At 46.0% G+C, this 15655-nt stretch overlaps 1 protein-coding gene across 1 annotated transcript in view; it reads left to right on the forward strand.

Moving 5' to 3' along the window:
- Positions 1-15655, forward strand: part of LOC119458907 (autophagy-related protein 2 homolog B-like) — a 96447-nt gene that overhangs the window by 62979 nt on the left and 17813 nt on the right. The window contains 6 exon segments of the mRNA XM_049671501.1: positions 1569-1709; positions 2471-2621; positions 3365-3657; positions 6416-6623; positions 9582-9639; positions 14517-14700. Coding sequence (XP_049527458.1) covers positions 1569-1709; positions 2471-2621; positions 3365-3657; positions 6416-6623; positions 9582-9639; positions 14517-14700 — 1035 coding nt within the window.

Below are 15655 nucleotides of genomic sequence, written 5' to 3' on the forward strand. Positions count from 1 at the left end.
GGCCACTATAGTTTAGTTGCATCAGTATTCAATGGTGCTTGCTGCCACATTTAGAGGTAGTCTTTTGAGCTAGTGGGCAACCAGCCAGCAAACTGCGGCGAGCGTGCCTACTCTCTCTGATGAGTTAAGCTATCAGCGTACTGCCATGCACAACAACGGAGATGGCCAACAATTCATTCTTGCAGCGTTGTGATGTCATCCTTAAATGCATGATAATTTTTAAAAATTTGTGATGTTAGACGGTGCACTTTGGTTACGCATGGGCAACTGTTGCCAAGACTTCGAACAATCATCATGTTGTAGAAATGCGTGAGCAAGCTGAAAACAACCAGGCATGTTTTGGTGCTGTTGTTGCAAAACGCTGTGAAATGGCGTTTCCCTTGAATTTGTCTTTTTATCTTCCCAGTTTTTAGGACCTTCTCGCGGACCAACTCGCGTAAGCAAAATCCACCAGCATGTGGTGGGACTATGAAGTGGTTTGCAAACCACGTGGCACATTGTTGTAGCAGCATGCGAGTACAGTGGAATCTCGTTAAACCGTACCCGCTTAAGCTGTAGTTTCTTATTAAACGTAGTTGAGACAAATCCCCAACTCGGTTGTTTTTTAATTTAATGCATTTATTAGCCACTTAGGCTGTTAAGTATTAGAAGTACATTGTGTAGCTGTCAGTTAATGCATGCTATTCACTTTCTGTCGCATTTCCACCGTAAGAGGTGGGGTCTCACACATGCTCTTGGGACAAAGCAACGACAACACAGTAGTGCAAACAATCCAAAGGGCATTTATTGCACCTTTCATACACTAATGCCTGCTAGCCGAATTACTACTCGTATAACATTCACATGGGCTCACGAGAAATCAAGGAAGTCCGACTCACCGCGACCGGATAGCGAGCGAATATGTTCGCCCCATCCTATGACACCATCGCCTAGTCGTTCACGTGTACGGTCACGCGAACGGTAGCGTGTTCGAACGATCCGTGTTCGTTCATACCGGTGCCCTGCTCTTAGCCACACGAGACGGTCTTGCGAAGCGTGGATCGGCGTGTGCGCGGGACGTCCGCATCGCTCAGCAACCCCAACCCAAAGAGGAACAGCCTTCTCCCTTTTGCGCCCGTGTAACCCCCCCACCCTCAGGTGGTGTTAGCAGCGCAACACTAGCGCCATCTCTCGTAATACGCTGCAACTCCGCCGCCGTAAAGCTACGCGGCAAAGTTGGATTACAGGAGACAGGAGCCATGCGGGGAAAACATCAGGGGACGCGTGAGAGTCGCGCATCCCCACAAGGGCAAGCTGAATTTTACAGTATATAACAATATAAAAACTCGTATTGCTACAAGCTGCAAAAGAGTTTCCAGATCGTACAATGCTAGCTAACAGTTTCATAAATGCACTACGATTTTCACTAGTTGCAAGCTCCTGTATTTATAGCATTAAGGTGTAATTCTATTGAGATCTACCTGTCTGTGGAAACGTGCAAGTGTTCTAGTCACTGTGATAGACCAGCTAACCCAGCAGCTAACCCGCAGCATCTTTTGTGTTTCTAATGGCATTCTGTCCATTCCTAGCGGGTGTCCATTAAGATGAAGGCCTCGAACAACATCACCAACTTGAGGACTTGCGTGGACTCCTGCCAGGCACTGCAGGCTCTGCTGACGTACCTCGCGAGCGACGGAGACCTTGTCGGCAACCCGAGCCCCCCTTCTGAGGTGGGCAGACCAATTTTGCTGCTGTTCTGCCTGCAGCTTTGCTGCGTGAATGAGTGTGCTGTGCTTGAAGTACACTGTTTGGCACTGATTGAAGTACAAATGGCAAAGCGTGTGGGTATTGTACAGCTTAGCAAAAAGCAGTAGGCACGAGATGTTGTGGCTAACTCTGATGTGTCGCGAGCAGTGTGCTTGCGAAACATCGGAGGTCATCATGAAGCGACCCTGGTGATTTCACAAACACTAACTTTTTTACATGTCACAAGCAGTGGTTATGAAATGGTCACGCGATCGTGAATAAACTTGAATGTGTCGCAAACACTGCTCGTGGCAGATCAGAGTTGGTCACGAATTCTTGTGCCCATTGCTTTTTGCTATGCTGCAGAAAAGCCAAGCACCCTGCTGGTTCCATTTTGGTTGGTGACAATGGGACTTTTGTGAAATGTGTATGCATGGGAAAGGGTTAGGATACACCTCCTTGTTAGCCCAGATGGTAGAGCGATTGCCTCGAGAAAGACAGCATTCCTGGTTCCCCAGACCAGCGCGAATTTGCGGGCAGGCGGGCGACGAGGACGGGCGAAGTTGCAAAGTTTACTTCACAAGAATGCCGGAATGGCTTCTTTTGTGAACTTTACTTTGTGGGTAGATGGCAGTTTCTTTCTTACATACAACTTCACTTATTTGCAGATTTCAACAAAACTTATTTCAATGATGCGCAGATACATACACACAATGCAAAATAATTACCTCCTCCTGCCATTCAGCCAAGCTCTTGTGGTGGCGGCTCTGGTCCCGTCCTTGTCGAGCATCTTGGCAGTGTCACTGGGATGATGGCAGACCACTTCCAGACCCTCGTGGCCGAGGCCATGCGCGAGTCTAGCAGCTCCTCATCAAGTTCGCAAGGTCCAAACACTGGTGAGCTTTTCCTCCGCATTTTCGGCAGGTCATAATAGTTCTAAAGAGCTACCAAAGTAGAATTTTGGTGTTACCACCACCAGCAGTAGCAGTTCCACCACTTCTGCAGCAACTTTGATTTCGTGGCTTGTTGTTATGGCAACCCTAGGCTTAGCTTGAAGCCAGGCAGAGAAACAGCTGCTGCCATTGACGGTGACTTCAAGGTTCTTCGATGGTCCTTCGGGATCATTTTTTTTCCAAACTGGCTTTACACAAAGCACGCATGCATTGTTTTCCAGATATAGGACTTACTTTTGCAGTAACATTTCACTAAAATCTTTATTGCTACTTTTAATGCTTTGATTTGTGCAATCGTTGAATGAACATTTACCAAAAACCTCTGTGCAGTTCATCTGAAGCAGCTATGCAGGTTGTATAAGGTGACTAGTAGCACAGTGTATGCTTAGGTGGACATAGAAGCACTTTGAGAGCTAAATGAACCTGTGAGAGCCCCCACTGTCAAAATGGTTATCAGCGCACTTTGGATTGTGAATTAAGGTGCACATATAAAAAGAAACCTCAGAGTAATCTTATGAGAAGCATTTTACCTATGGTTAAATTTAGATATGGGTAGAAAGCTTCACAAAAGCAGCAGTAATCTACCGCTTAGAAAATCGTCAAATAGCCAAGTTAAGTTCTGCACTGTTATCATTGTTTGCATTCTTTTCAAAGAACTCTGGACGCTGTTTTATATTCCTGCGCAGAGGATGATTCGCCGGCTTCTCTCATCCAAGCTGAAAACGAGGACGACAGTGACGACGCATTTCGGGATGCTAGGTGCGACGATGAGTTCCGCTACGATGTCGACAATCTGCGGAATGCGCGACAGGATGTCGATTTTTCGCCAGTGATGCATGAAAACGAAGTTGACAATCTCCGGATGAGCACCACATCCTCGCGAAGCTGTGCGGAGTCCAACGGGACGTTGGCGATTGAATCTTCATGCTCCGACGAGGAGTTCTGCATCCTGGAAGATGACCCTGGCGTGGGAATTTTGGTAAGTGCGTTACGAGTTGTTTTCCTTATTCATGTTGGTCCTTCAAATGGGCACTGTGATGAATATTGCATGCTTAATTTTACTGTGACAGCAGTTGAGTGCTTGAAATTGGGTCGACTTAGTCTGTCTCTCCTGTCCATTCATTCGTTCAACTCTGGGTAACTCTTGTTGCCGATGGATGACGATATTGGCCGTTCAAACGGCGCATTGTAACGAACATGCGGGACGCATTCACGCATTATTTGTGGTTCCAAAATAAAAACGCACAAGCGTTCGATCAGCTTGAAGGGCACCGCTGCGTTCCGGGTGACACAAGTTTAGCGTTAAGATTGGTATCCTAGGAAACTTGGTTCCTAGGAAATTTGAGTTTTATTGTATGCAATTACAGTGCAGTCCACTTATAACGATACCACATATAACGATATATTGGTTATAGCGATGAGTCGACTTAACAGTATCAACTTATGCTGCATTAGGGCTATGAGAAAAAAAACCATATATAACGATCAGTTATTCACCACATATCGAATATAACGATCAATATTTTGCTTCTGCGCGGCGTTTTTTTATGCAGAATAATCATGAAATTTGCATTCCTGAGTTGCACTAACCGATACAGGGCGAGAAGTTTGCCTGCGCGAGTTCGTATCTGCCGCCATTACCGCGTGGCACATCCCACCCGCGCGCGCTGATTTTGCCGAAGTTGGCGCAGCATGCACAAGATGGCGCCAGCTGCTTCGCGTCGCCGGCGGTCGTGTGAGCGTCCATAGAAGAAGAGGGGAGGGGGGAAAAAAACGTAAGCTGTCTCTCTCTCTCTCTCTTTCTCTCAACGAGTGTGCAAATGCGCCGCGGAACGGGAGGTGCGCCGACAAAGCGCAAAGCTGCATGTCTCGTAACGAAACTGCAAATTTTGCAAGACTAGAAACAGTACGAGCTCGCGCAGTCGATGGTATCGACGATTATGAAAACTGGGAGCGCCACGATCATGAAGGCTGGAAGCAGTGTCCATGCTGATCAACGAAAAAGGTGGGCTTTGTGCGCCAGGAGCCCAGGACAAAACCCGAATGGGCGAAACCAACACTGTGGAAGCCACTGACATTGCCGAACTCTGGGAGCACATCGCTACGGACAATGAAATAGGTGGTGCTTCGATGGAAGAGTTTTTGAGTGCAGATAATGCTTCCTCGTTCTGCGAAGAGATCTACGACGTAGCGATCATTGTCGTGACAGACGGCGGCGTTGTACGACGGAGGCGACGACAGTAGCGGCAGTGACGACGAGATTGACAATGGTCCTTCTTTGACACCGACCCCGATGTTCAACCAAAGTGCAATTTCATCGATTGAGTCGCTCATCGATTTCATGCATGCTAAGTTATTGCCGCCAGTGTTCGCGCAGCAGCTGGACACAATGCACATGGTGTTGTGAATCCAAAACTTTTGTGAAAGCCAAACAATTCAGGCACTATTTAGAGGTATAAATAAACGTTTTATTCTTCACAGCTTACTTTCTACAACGTCAATATCTTATTGCAAGTGGTAAATTTGATTTCGCGACTACAAAGATATACAGTCAACGACCGATTTTCCGGATGCCCGATTTTCCAGACATGCCCGATAAATTGGATGCCTTCGTGGCATCGCCACGTACCCCGTATAGAGTCAATGTATAAAAATGTCTGACATTTAGGACGCCAAAAATCTTCTACGTTTGATTTTACAGACTTTTTGCCATGACCGCAGGTCTGAAACGACATTAATCAAAGCCACCAACGCTGCCATTTTGATTCGAACCGGCGCTTTCACACGCAGATCCACTGGCAGACGTAGCCACCACCTTGGCAACGCTAGGCCTAGCCATTGCAACGTTCGCTACCATGCTTTTTGCTGTTCGGTGCCGTGTTTCTCGTTGAAAAAATTCGCCGCAGTTAGCAATGGCACCAACTCCGCCTCTGTAATCCTCGCCATTGTCTTGCAAACACGGAAAGCACGACGCGCTGCATAATGCCGGTTCACAAAAGTGAGCTTCGCCTCAATACAGCAGTGTTACGCAGTTAAGCATACGCAAAGTATTCCGGTGAAGCATATTAGGAGTGGGAAGGGGCAATTGTCACGGGACACAGTATGTATTCCTTAATTATACATGCATGCGCCCGTCACCTTTTAGCACAGAACGAATTACAATAGGCCTAATAAGTGTACTGACAGGCCTTTATAGCTATTTTGGACGTGCCTGTGGCAATTTGAGCCCTTGGGGGCAGTAAAAGGCATGCATTCGTTTTTTCGGACTGCCCGACTTTTCGGACGTTTTCTCGGCCCCTAGGGAGTACGAAAAATGGGACGTTGACTGTATTTGGCAGTTTTTTTTTTTTTTTGGCAGTCCAGATATAGCGGTGATCAGTTATAACTATGGGATTTTTCGTTCTTCTTGATACCGTGATAAGTGGACTGCATTGTATCTCTGTGTGGATTTGTATTTTTTTTTTTGTCTGTCTACACAATGTTGTAATTATGTGTGTGGGGTTATACGCAGAAAAATATGGTACCTTTTCTATCATAATGTATCAATTGTTTAGCTGTGGCATCCCTTGAAAGCACTGATTTGTATGTTTAGCTTTATTTTTACCTTTGCTATTGCTTCAGGAACCTATAGCTTAGGGAGAGAATGCTCGAGGCCCTTTTAAAAGTCTGTCCATGTTTGCTGGTCTAGGTAAGTGCGACGAAGCAGCCAACGGGCTTCGCATGTCTTCTTTTCGCAGCCTCGCAGTGGCGAACCCCAGATTCGCGTGCTTGTCTCGGAGCCGCTCGAGGTGCACGAGAACTACTTCTCGACTGCTGCTCGCAACACCGACCAGCTGCGAGCTCCGCGCAACTTTCCCGAGGCCGTCCAGAAGTACACGCTGCGGGAGATGACCCTGGTCTGGCACATGTACGGCGGCTGCGACTTCGAGAGCGGCATCACTCCCAGTGAGTGGTTGCCTCCTCTGCTGCGCCATTTGTGCTTGCTGCCATTGGTGGACTAGAAGGCAGCTGTTAGCTGCAGTTATGAAAAATTTTTAAAAATCACTGCTTGCTGTGCATTGCTAGCTTTTTTTTTTTTCTTACTGCTGATTACATTTTACAGTCATTGTCTGTAGTGTAGTCAATTGCTCCAACATGTTCGAGGAAGTTGTAACGTTATCCAAGTGTGTAATGTGTCATTGTTTATAGCTCTGGTTAGTCCTTGAAATATTTGCAAGCTCTAAGCATGGCCAGCTGACATAGTGGTTATTCTTGGTGATTTAAGCTCTCGCTTATCATTACTCCTCGTTTTCACAAGTTGCATTGGTGAATATAACGGAACAAAGCATGAACAGAGGGTGACTAAAGTAGAACGCCGGCTGTACGCGTGGGGTCTAAATTCCAGGGAGAGTAACATTTCGGTCTGCAAAATGTAAGTAAGGTGAGCTTATCACTTTTGCTTGGCATTGACTGTGCTACTACAACACTCTTTTCTCTGCTGTAGCTGTGTGCATGCTATTGCTCACAAACTTGCATCAAGGTTCAAAGCACATGTATGAAGAAGCAACAGCACTTTGTTTCACTATGACTTACTACTGGTTCACTGGTGTTTCTCAGAGTGAATTTTTGCAGCATTGACAGTCTTGCATGCGCACTTGTCCTTGTTACGATTTAATGGTGAAATTATCCAAGGAAGGTTGGTTCCCAACTTTTCATCACCGGTGATAGCACCTTACACTGAGTGCTTGTGACATGCTCGGATTATGGGAATCCAGATCTGCACTAAGGGAAATTCAGTGTTTCGTGCTGAATCGCAGAAGTTGTTGTGTGTAATTGGAAGATAGTTCCAGTTGAGTCTGTGCCCCAACAACATAAAAAGAAAAAAAGTAGGCATAGAAAGAAAAAAAAGCAATTCACTGATGAGAAGATTGATGAACCGAAATCACGATCAAACATGTTGAGCACAGTCACAATGCCACAGACTAACAGAGCATTACTACAACTGGCTCCATTGTTATGTCTCCTTTGTGGTATTTTGTTCGCGCTCAACACATTCTGTTATTGTAATGATCGCCTACTAGCCCAACACTTGCTATGGTGGCATAGTTGCTTTGACGTTGCGCCGCTAAGCCCGAGGTCGCAGGATCTACGTAATCCTTGCCGCTGCAGAAACGCCCTTGTACCTTGCCTTATGCGCACGGTAAAGCACCCCAGGCTCCATTAATTAATCCCATTAATTAATCCAGAGTTCTCCCACTACAGCATGGCTCATAATTATATCTTGGTCTTCACATGGTAAACCGCAGAATTTGATTTTTTACTATCCCAATGTCATGTAGTTTTGGAATATATGTTTCATCTGAAATGACCAGTGGGAAAGCATGAAGATGCTCCAAATCAACCAGTGGGAAACAAATTAGCTGCTGTGCAAAAGGACTTTCTCTAGATCAGGGGTTCTCAAGCATGTTCGTTCCAGGGAACCCTGATAAGCTCCATGATACGCCAAGGAACCCCCCCCCCACCAGTTAACCGAATTAAAATGTCCTAATTAACCAAATGTCGAATTATCGAGGGTATCAAGAAAACAATAAACAAATGCTTAACTACATCAACACGCTTTTATTTACTCAATGAATCAGCAAATTCTGTTCATATTTATTTAGCACAAGACCAGTGCAGAAGCTGAAATTCTCGTCATCTCATGACTGATTTGCGCTAGCAGCGGCGAAGGCCTTGCGCGCGTACATCCCGATTATTTTTTCGCCAGTCAGCTGCTCGCTAACAAATTGCCCACCCATCGCGATGTAGCCGGGGCTCTTAATCTTCGACAGCCTTAAAACTACTGCTTGCCGCAACCGCTGCACACGAAACCGCGGCCTCTATCGTCGCGATCATGAACGGCGACCTTGCGGTTCAGAAGGCAGGCAGCCGACGTACGCACCAAGTCAAAAGGAAACTACCGTTCGCTGCAAGAAGTGCGGACGAAACCGCGGTCGCTGTCAACGCTACCATGGTTCGTGACTACGCATTTGTGAAGGCACGCAGCCGACGCGCGCACCGAGTGAAAACGAAACTACTGTTTGCCTCAACTGCTGTGGACGAAACTGCGATGGTTATCGATGCGATCATGGATGGCAACTACGCACTTATGAAGGCACGCGGCATGCCGCCAACGCAGTGTTACGCGCGGCGATAAACGCAAGAATAAAGGCTTAAGGGTGCAATTAGGCACGAAGCGCTCCGGCATTGCTGTCAATCACGTGCCGCGCACGCTTGCCACTGAGGACCATGGCGATGCGGACTGCGCCGCTTCGTTTCGGTTGGACGCTAGCGCCGTTCTTGCTCTTCTGCGGCGTGTATTTGCGATGCTCCGCGCATTTTTTTCCTTCATTTTTTTTTATTCCTCCAACGTATACGTCAGTGCGCACGCAATCGGCACCTACGCTATCTACAAACGGCAGAAATGCGCATATTGGTAAATTACGGCCTCCGAGATTTAAGTGCGAAAGCTTAGGCGTAATGCCCGTTTTCGGAGGTTGGGTAGCTACAAGCGGCTTGCAAATTTATTACTCAGTTCGCGCTTTGCCGTTACGCGCTGTGAGTGCTTTTGGACACTCGGGCGTGAGGAACGGAGGTTCTGTAGATCGAGCGCACCTCATTTTCACCGTTTTAGCCACTTGGTTAGCGCGGGACCACGGAAAATTTATCAGTGGCTCGCGGAACCCCGAGCAGGGGCCGGCAGAACCCCAGGGTTCCGCGGAACCCACTTTGAGAACCCATGCCCTAGATCAATCAGTGGGATTCACCTTAAGTCAATTCCCTTACTGAGTCATACCTGAAGGTTAGCCATAAATTGTTACTAAATAAAGAGAACAAGCGCATGACAGCAGTTGACATTTTGCGTTATCTTCTCCTCCCACTCAGACGCATCCAGGCCTGCCGAGAAAAGCACTGGTCACTGGGACGACGGAACAGAAGAATGGTACGTCCTGCACACAGCATTGGTTGTCCGACTGCTTGCTTGCAAACAGTGTTCTGCACATATAGTGTGGTGGGCTTAAAAATAAAAAAGTAAACCAAATTACCCCAGCCCATGCCACTAGGTATAATGGGTTAGTGTTAGTGTTCTAGTGTCTAGTCTAGTATTCTAGTTCTGGGCTAGTGTTCCTCATTACGGTGTTCTACACAGTCGAACACCGTAATGAGGAGATCGCATCTGACATAATGCAATTTCCTTGCAAAATACATTTGTGACGTCTGAGAATTTTTACACGCTAAGATCAGTGACAAGTTTTAAAAATTTACTTTGCTATAGCCGTGCTCGTTAAATCAAGGTTCGACTGTACCACGCTTTCTTTTGCACACAAGTTAAACCTTGATACCTATGAAGGTAAATCAAGCCATGAATTGTTTTATAAACCACCGCAATTGTTACTAAAGTGAGAATGATTTTGGTACTGCTGTAAGCCAGCAAACACACTGTTCATGCAGAATATCGACTTAAACATTGCAAAGTGTGCAAGAAGCAGTCACTGCATCAAACCTTTTGCTAGGGTGTGCTGTAATTATCATTGTCACTACTGTCGTTATCATCATGATCATCACCATGATTTGGCTCATGTTGGTTCGCTGTTTCCAAAAGGCATGCATTGTTTTTGAAGTAACCTTGAGATCCAGAAACAATGTTTAAGTAAAGGATAACACTAATCAATTTAGACTGTTCAAAAAAATCCTTTCAAAAACAAATTTTTATTGACTTCAAAGATAAAAGGGTGATTACTGGTGGGGCAAAATGAAGGCCAAGCTTCCATTTTTGTTTGGTTTCTTCATAATTTAATATACAGTGGAATCTCATTGATACGATCTTCACGGGAACCGTAAAATAAAGCTTGTCATCCGAAAATCGTATTATCCAACCGAATTGTATTAACGTGAAAAGAAAAAGAAATGTATTATCCCAAAAAAGGTATTATGCAGAATCATATCAACGAGGGTCCACTGTAGTCTATCTTTCAGAGTCGAAAATTTCAAAATTTATTCTTCACAACGAGTTGGTGTGGGAACTTCAGGGCAGCGTTGCCGCCCTGCTTTCATTTTTTCCATTCATTCTTGTGGTAAGGAACGGCCATTTTGCTGCTGCAGTAAGTTTACTAATCCGGCTTAAATTAACCCTTTCTGTGCCACACTATTATCATGAATTTTCACCAAAAATGGCCAAATTGTATTCAGACCCCTGTTGCCAACATGTTTTACTTCCTCAAAAAATTTGCTTCTGTCTGCGCTGACCACGGATTGTGTGCTTCCATCTACCAAAATCACGGCAAAGCACCAAGGCAAAGCTAAGCTCGTCCATGGCATTGCCAGAAAGTGAAAAGTACCGTGAACGAGCTGAGCTTGTCCTTGACCGTTTTTACCAGAAATGCATGGACGTACCCAGCTCGTCCAAGGCACGGAAGGGGTTAATATTTGTCTTCAATGTCCCTTCAAATAATGGTCCTCATCCAGTTATCGGCTGCACGATGTCCTCTGTGGGATTAAGATACAGAGATACGTTTCAGAGTGTACTCCAATCACCCCTGCACTACAACTTCCACATCCATCCTGCTTCTGTCAATTTCCTCACCTTTTCTTTTCTGGTACACTTTTCACACTTTTCTGGTAATTGCAGTTATGTTCACTTTTTGTGGTTCCTTGGTCTCTTGGTTCCTGCTGTTGTCTATGGCTTTCATAGCCATATTATTTCACAGGGCACAATAGAACCTCATTCATACATTTTGGAAAACGCAACGAAGAATGTGCTAACTGAGAAGAAGTACAATCCAAAGTCGCAAGAAAAATTTGGCAGATTTTGACATCTACCATAACATACCACAGAAGCGCCCACCCCACTTTCACTCAAAATTGGTTTAATTTGATATGGGCGCTTGTCCAGTCAAAGCAGTAAAAACCAACATAGCGGCCAACGAATTGTCACTCTGCATTAGAGTTAATGACTGATTTTCCGGACGGCCGATTTTCCGGACCTGCTCGATAATTCGGATAACTTTGTGGCACCGCCGCGTACCCCATAGTCAATGTATAAGAACGTCTCAAATTTCGGCCACAAAAACGTTTGCCATCCGGATGGATTTTCCGGAATTTTACAACGAAGGTGTTAAGGGCTCAGTCTCCGATGGTCGTGTCTGCGTGTAGAAAAAAAACTCTCATTGGCCGTATGCTGTGTGTGCGAGTGACAGCGCGTGAGGGACGCGCGCTTTCACGAGGAGCGAACGCACGGCGGAGAACAAATGCGACTTCTTCCATCATGCGAAATGCCGTGGGGGGGACGGGAGGGAGGAAGGGGAGGGGACGTTTAGCTGCAGCACCAAATGCGTATCTTGCGACCGGGCATTTTGTTTCGCACTTCTAATATTTCAGTGTGTGAAGATTTAACATAAAAGGCATGCGCTGACGGTGTTTTGTTTCATGACATTTGTTTATGGGCTGTCATTCTCAAAATTCTGAGGAGCTGTATAAACTTGGACATGTAGCAGCACCAGCAATGCGCAGAACTGTTATCGACGGCGGCGGCGTTTTGTCCGCGTTCGCACCAAATGCGCGCGGTGTTGGTGACATGTTTATGAAGAATATGCCAACCTTTGCCGTACACCCTATGGCGGTGTACCGTAGCAACCATAAGGCCATAGCCCCTGCGGTCACTAAATGAATGAAAACCACCGGACATATATATTTCTCATTCTTTAATATTTCTAATAACCAATTACACCATCACATCTTAATAGTCATAATTGGAAATACATAATTCCCACCATAGTACAGCTTCGCTGGTCTTCCATCTCCACCCCAGTGGAAGGGCTGACAGTTTTTTGCCATAACCGTAGGTCCGAAACGGCATTAATCGAAGCCACCACCATTTTTATTATCTTGCTGCCTCGAACTGGCGCTCTCGCATGCAGATCCGCTCCACTCGCAGCTGTAGCCATCACCGTGGCAAAGCTAGGCCTAGCTACTTCGACGTTTGCTGTCAAGTTTCTTGCTGTTCGGTGCTGTGCTTTTCATTGAAACAAGCACTGCGAGTTGCACAATGCCGGTCCTCGATAGTCAGCTTCGCCTCAATATAGCAGTGTTACGTGGTAGAGCATACGCGAAGTACTGCGGTGAAGCATGTTGGTGCTTTGGAGGGGGTGGCTGCTTAAGATATAATTTTCAGAATTCTGAAGTTTTGGAACTGGTAATACTGGGTGCTTCCACAGTATCTTATGGCCTGGGCCAGCTGCTTTGCTGAGCAGGGCATTTTGACGGAAAGTTTTGATGTGCCCCACTTGGCACTAATTTTTACGGCACAAGACCCACGTCGCTTTTCTATTGTGTAGTGTTGTAAGAGAGCGATGGGAAACTGAAACAAAATCAAGCTGGTGGGTGGTGGCAGAATATGGTGCTTACAATGCTTCCAGAACCAAATGTGACGTTCACTTCGTGCCACCTGCAGAACGACGGCATGTTTGGGTTATCGCCTCTTAAAAGAGTGCAGTACACTTTCAACAGCATTACACCCCACGTGCTGTGAAACAGATAAATGAAGATGCTTATCGCAATAGGGTTGGTGGCAATAGCTGTGAATGCTATGTACGACAACCCGGGAGGAGATTTGCTAGTACCGTATTAGGAAACAGTGCGTGCCGACATTTTCATGTGAGACAGGTGGGCAAGTATTGCTGGGAAGTTACTGTGGTGAATGGCTACTGTTCTCGATCGCATGTGCCTCGCACCTTTCCTTGTTTACATGACCTAGGAGCTGGAAAATGTGTCGTGCAATCGCAGTTTGGTGATGTACTGAACTTTGGTGCTAAAGGTCATGTTTTTTGGGGAACATATTGACACATGTAATTCGTTTATCTTTCGCCGGTGACCGCTTTTCACCGGCTAGCAAATGTTAAACGTTATCACTCGGTGCAGGACATGCCTGCCTGTATCAGAAGTTTCTCAAACGTTATCAATGCTTCTATCCGTTGTCTGTTGTCACCGACACTTATGTAATCTGATTGTATGGGCGACACGAATAGTCTAGTACTTTCTGGAAGACACGCGGGCACCAGAGATTACTCTCAAATTTTCGATGGCTCGTGTATAAAATCTGACGCGTTTCGCCGCTGATCAGATTTCGACGATCGCCGACTGTGTTCGCCGCTATCGTTGTCCGTTGAGTGTAGCTTGCTTTTGTGGGCACAGGTTCACCCAATAAAGAATCAGTTTCGTCATACACAGTTTTACGACTGTTTTCTTCACCGTCACTACTACGTGACAGTATGAATCGGTAAAAAAAAAACAAAAAAAGCATAACTGTATTGGGTCATTTTTTGTGTTCTCAATAGTGAACGTTGGTGCCGGGAAATCATACGTAATAGGATTGATTATAGGACATCATACTTGATCAGTCAGTTCTCACGATTCTAGCTCGAATGGTCGTTGCTCTCTGCACTAGGCTTCTTCCTTTTTTCCAGTAGTATTTCAACCAAGACTTTCAACCAAGACTTAGTTATTCTTAAAAACAATGCGATAGAGACATTTGCTATGGCGGATATCAAATCATTAATCACAGTTTAAATTAATCACTGTAGCACTCATTTCTTGATGCTGATCTGGGCACTTGCTGCGAAATGCATTGGTGTTCTAATTATTTAGCAAGAAAGCTTTCCTTGCACATTTTGGGACCTCAGTTGAGGGGGCACCAACCGATCAATCGATGAAACCTTTCCATCGTTCGTTGTCCTCAGTTTCCTTTCAAGGTTTTCATTACTACCATCATCATCATCATTACCCCCTTACCTCCTGTGCAGCATGTCGCTCTGTCGGTTTCAGCTACGCAAATGTTGTGCTGGAGCCCGTTATCGGCAATGCGAGCTACAGCAGGGATGGTCCGCCAGCCATCGAGTTGCTGCCGTTCAAGCCGCAGTCCCCACCGCAGACTCCCCGGCACCGAAGGGCTCAAAAGGGCGGTCCTGGCAGACGTGAGGACGTGCTCATGGAACTGCACATGAACAAGGTGTTTGAGCAAAAACCACTCATAGTTGCTGCATCCGGGGCTGTGTTCTTGATTGACCACGCCTGCTGGTACATCACTGCGTGCGATTACATTTGCGATGCTTTCTGCGTGTGATCCTCTGCTTCTGCTGCATCAGCAGTGTCACCTTTTCCATCCCCATGCAAGCTGCATTTGCGAGGATTGTAAGGATCGCCAGAGATTTTCGGGATTTTTCTGGTGACCAGAGAAGGACGCGGCACACTATGCGGTGCCCTTCTCTCAAGTAATGAGCTTCCTAACCCCAGCTATTGGAATTTGTTGCTCATTCCCCAGTTATGTCTCCTTATAGCGTGTTGGCAATGTCAATAATTAAATGCCGTTTTGCATTTAATTATGCAAGTGCAAGCGTTGCCTGTAACATTGCTGGGCACTGTTTCCTCAACTTGTCATTTTCAGCGATGAATTTTGCGATGAGCGTTCCCCTCAGTCTTGTGGACTTGGCCCACTTTTGCACGGGTTCCTTTTTCTTGATCACATTCTTTCTGCTCTGCTGTATTGCTTGCTCGTCCCTCATCCCTGCCCGAGCTTCCTGGCCTACATTTTGTTCTCCAGCACGCTTTGCCGCTTTCTCTTCGATGGGCCTTGTTTTCACTTCTTTGATCTTTGCTGTGTTCTCCTTTCCTCTGCATTTTCCTCCTGCTACAAGGTCAAGCCTTCTCTGCCCCTCCTCTCGCAACCTTGGCTGTGTTCCTCAGTCTTTTATTTATTTATTTGTGTATTTATTTATTCATTCATTTATTACTGCGTTAGCATTCTTAGGGCACTTCATGCACTTTTTAGGGGCTATCTATCTGTTTGAATCTATGTATATTTGCATCTAACCGTTTTCCCGCCTACCCGGGTCCCTGGGTAGTCTGTGGTCGAATGATTAGCTCATTGGGCTGCTGTGCTGAGGTAACAGGGTTTGAAACCAACA

This window comes from Dermacentor silvarum, chromosome 7 (genome assembly GCF_013339745.2).
Source record: "Dermacentor silvarum isolate Dsil-2018 chromosome 7, BIME_Dsil_1.4, whole genome shotgun sequence".
NCBI classification, from domain to species: Eukaryota; Metazoa; Arthropoda; class Arachnida; order Ixodida; family Ixodidae; genus Dermacentor; species Dermacentor silvarum.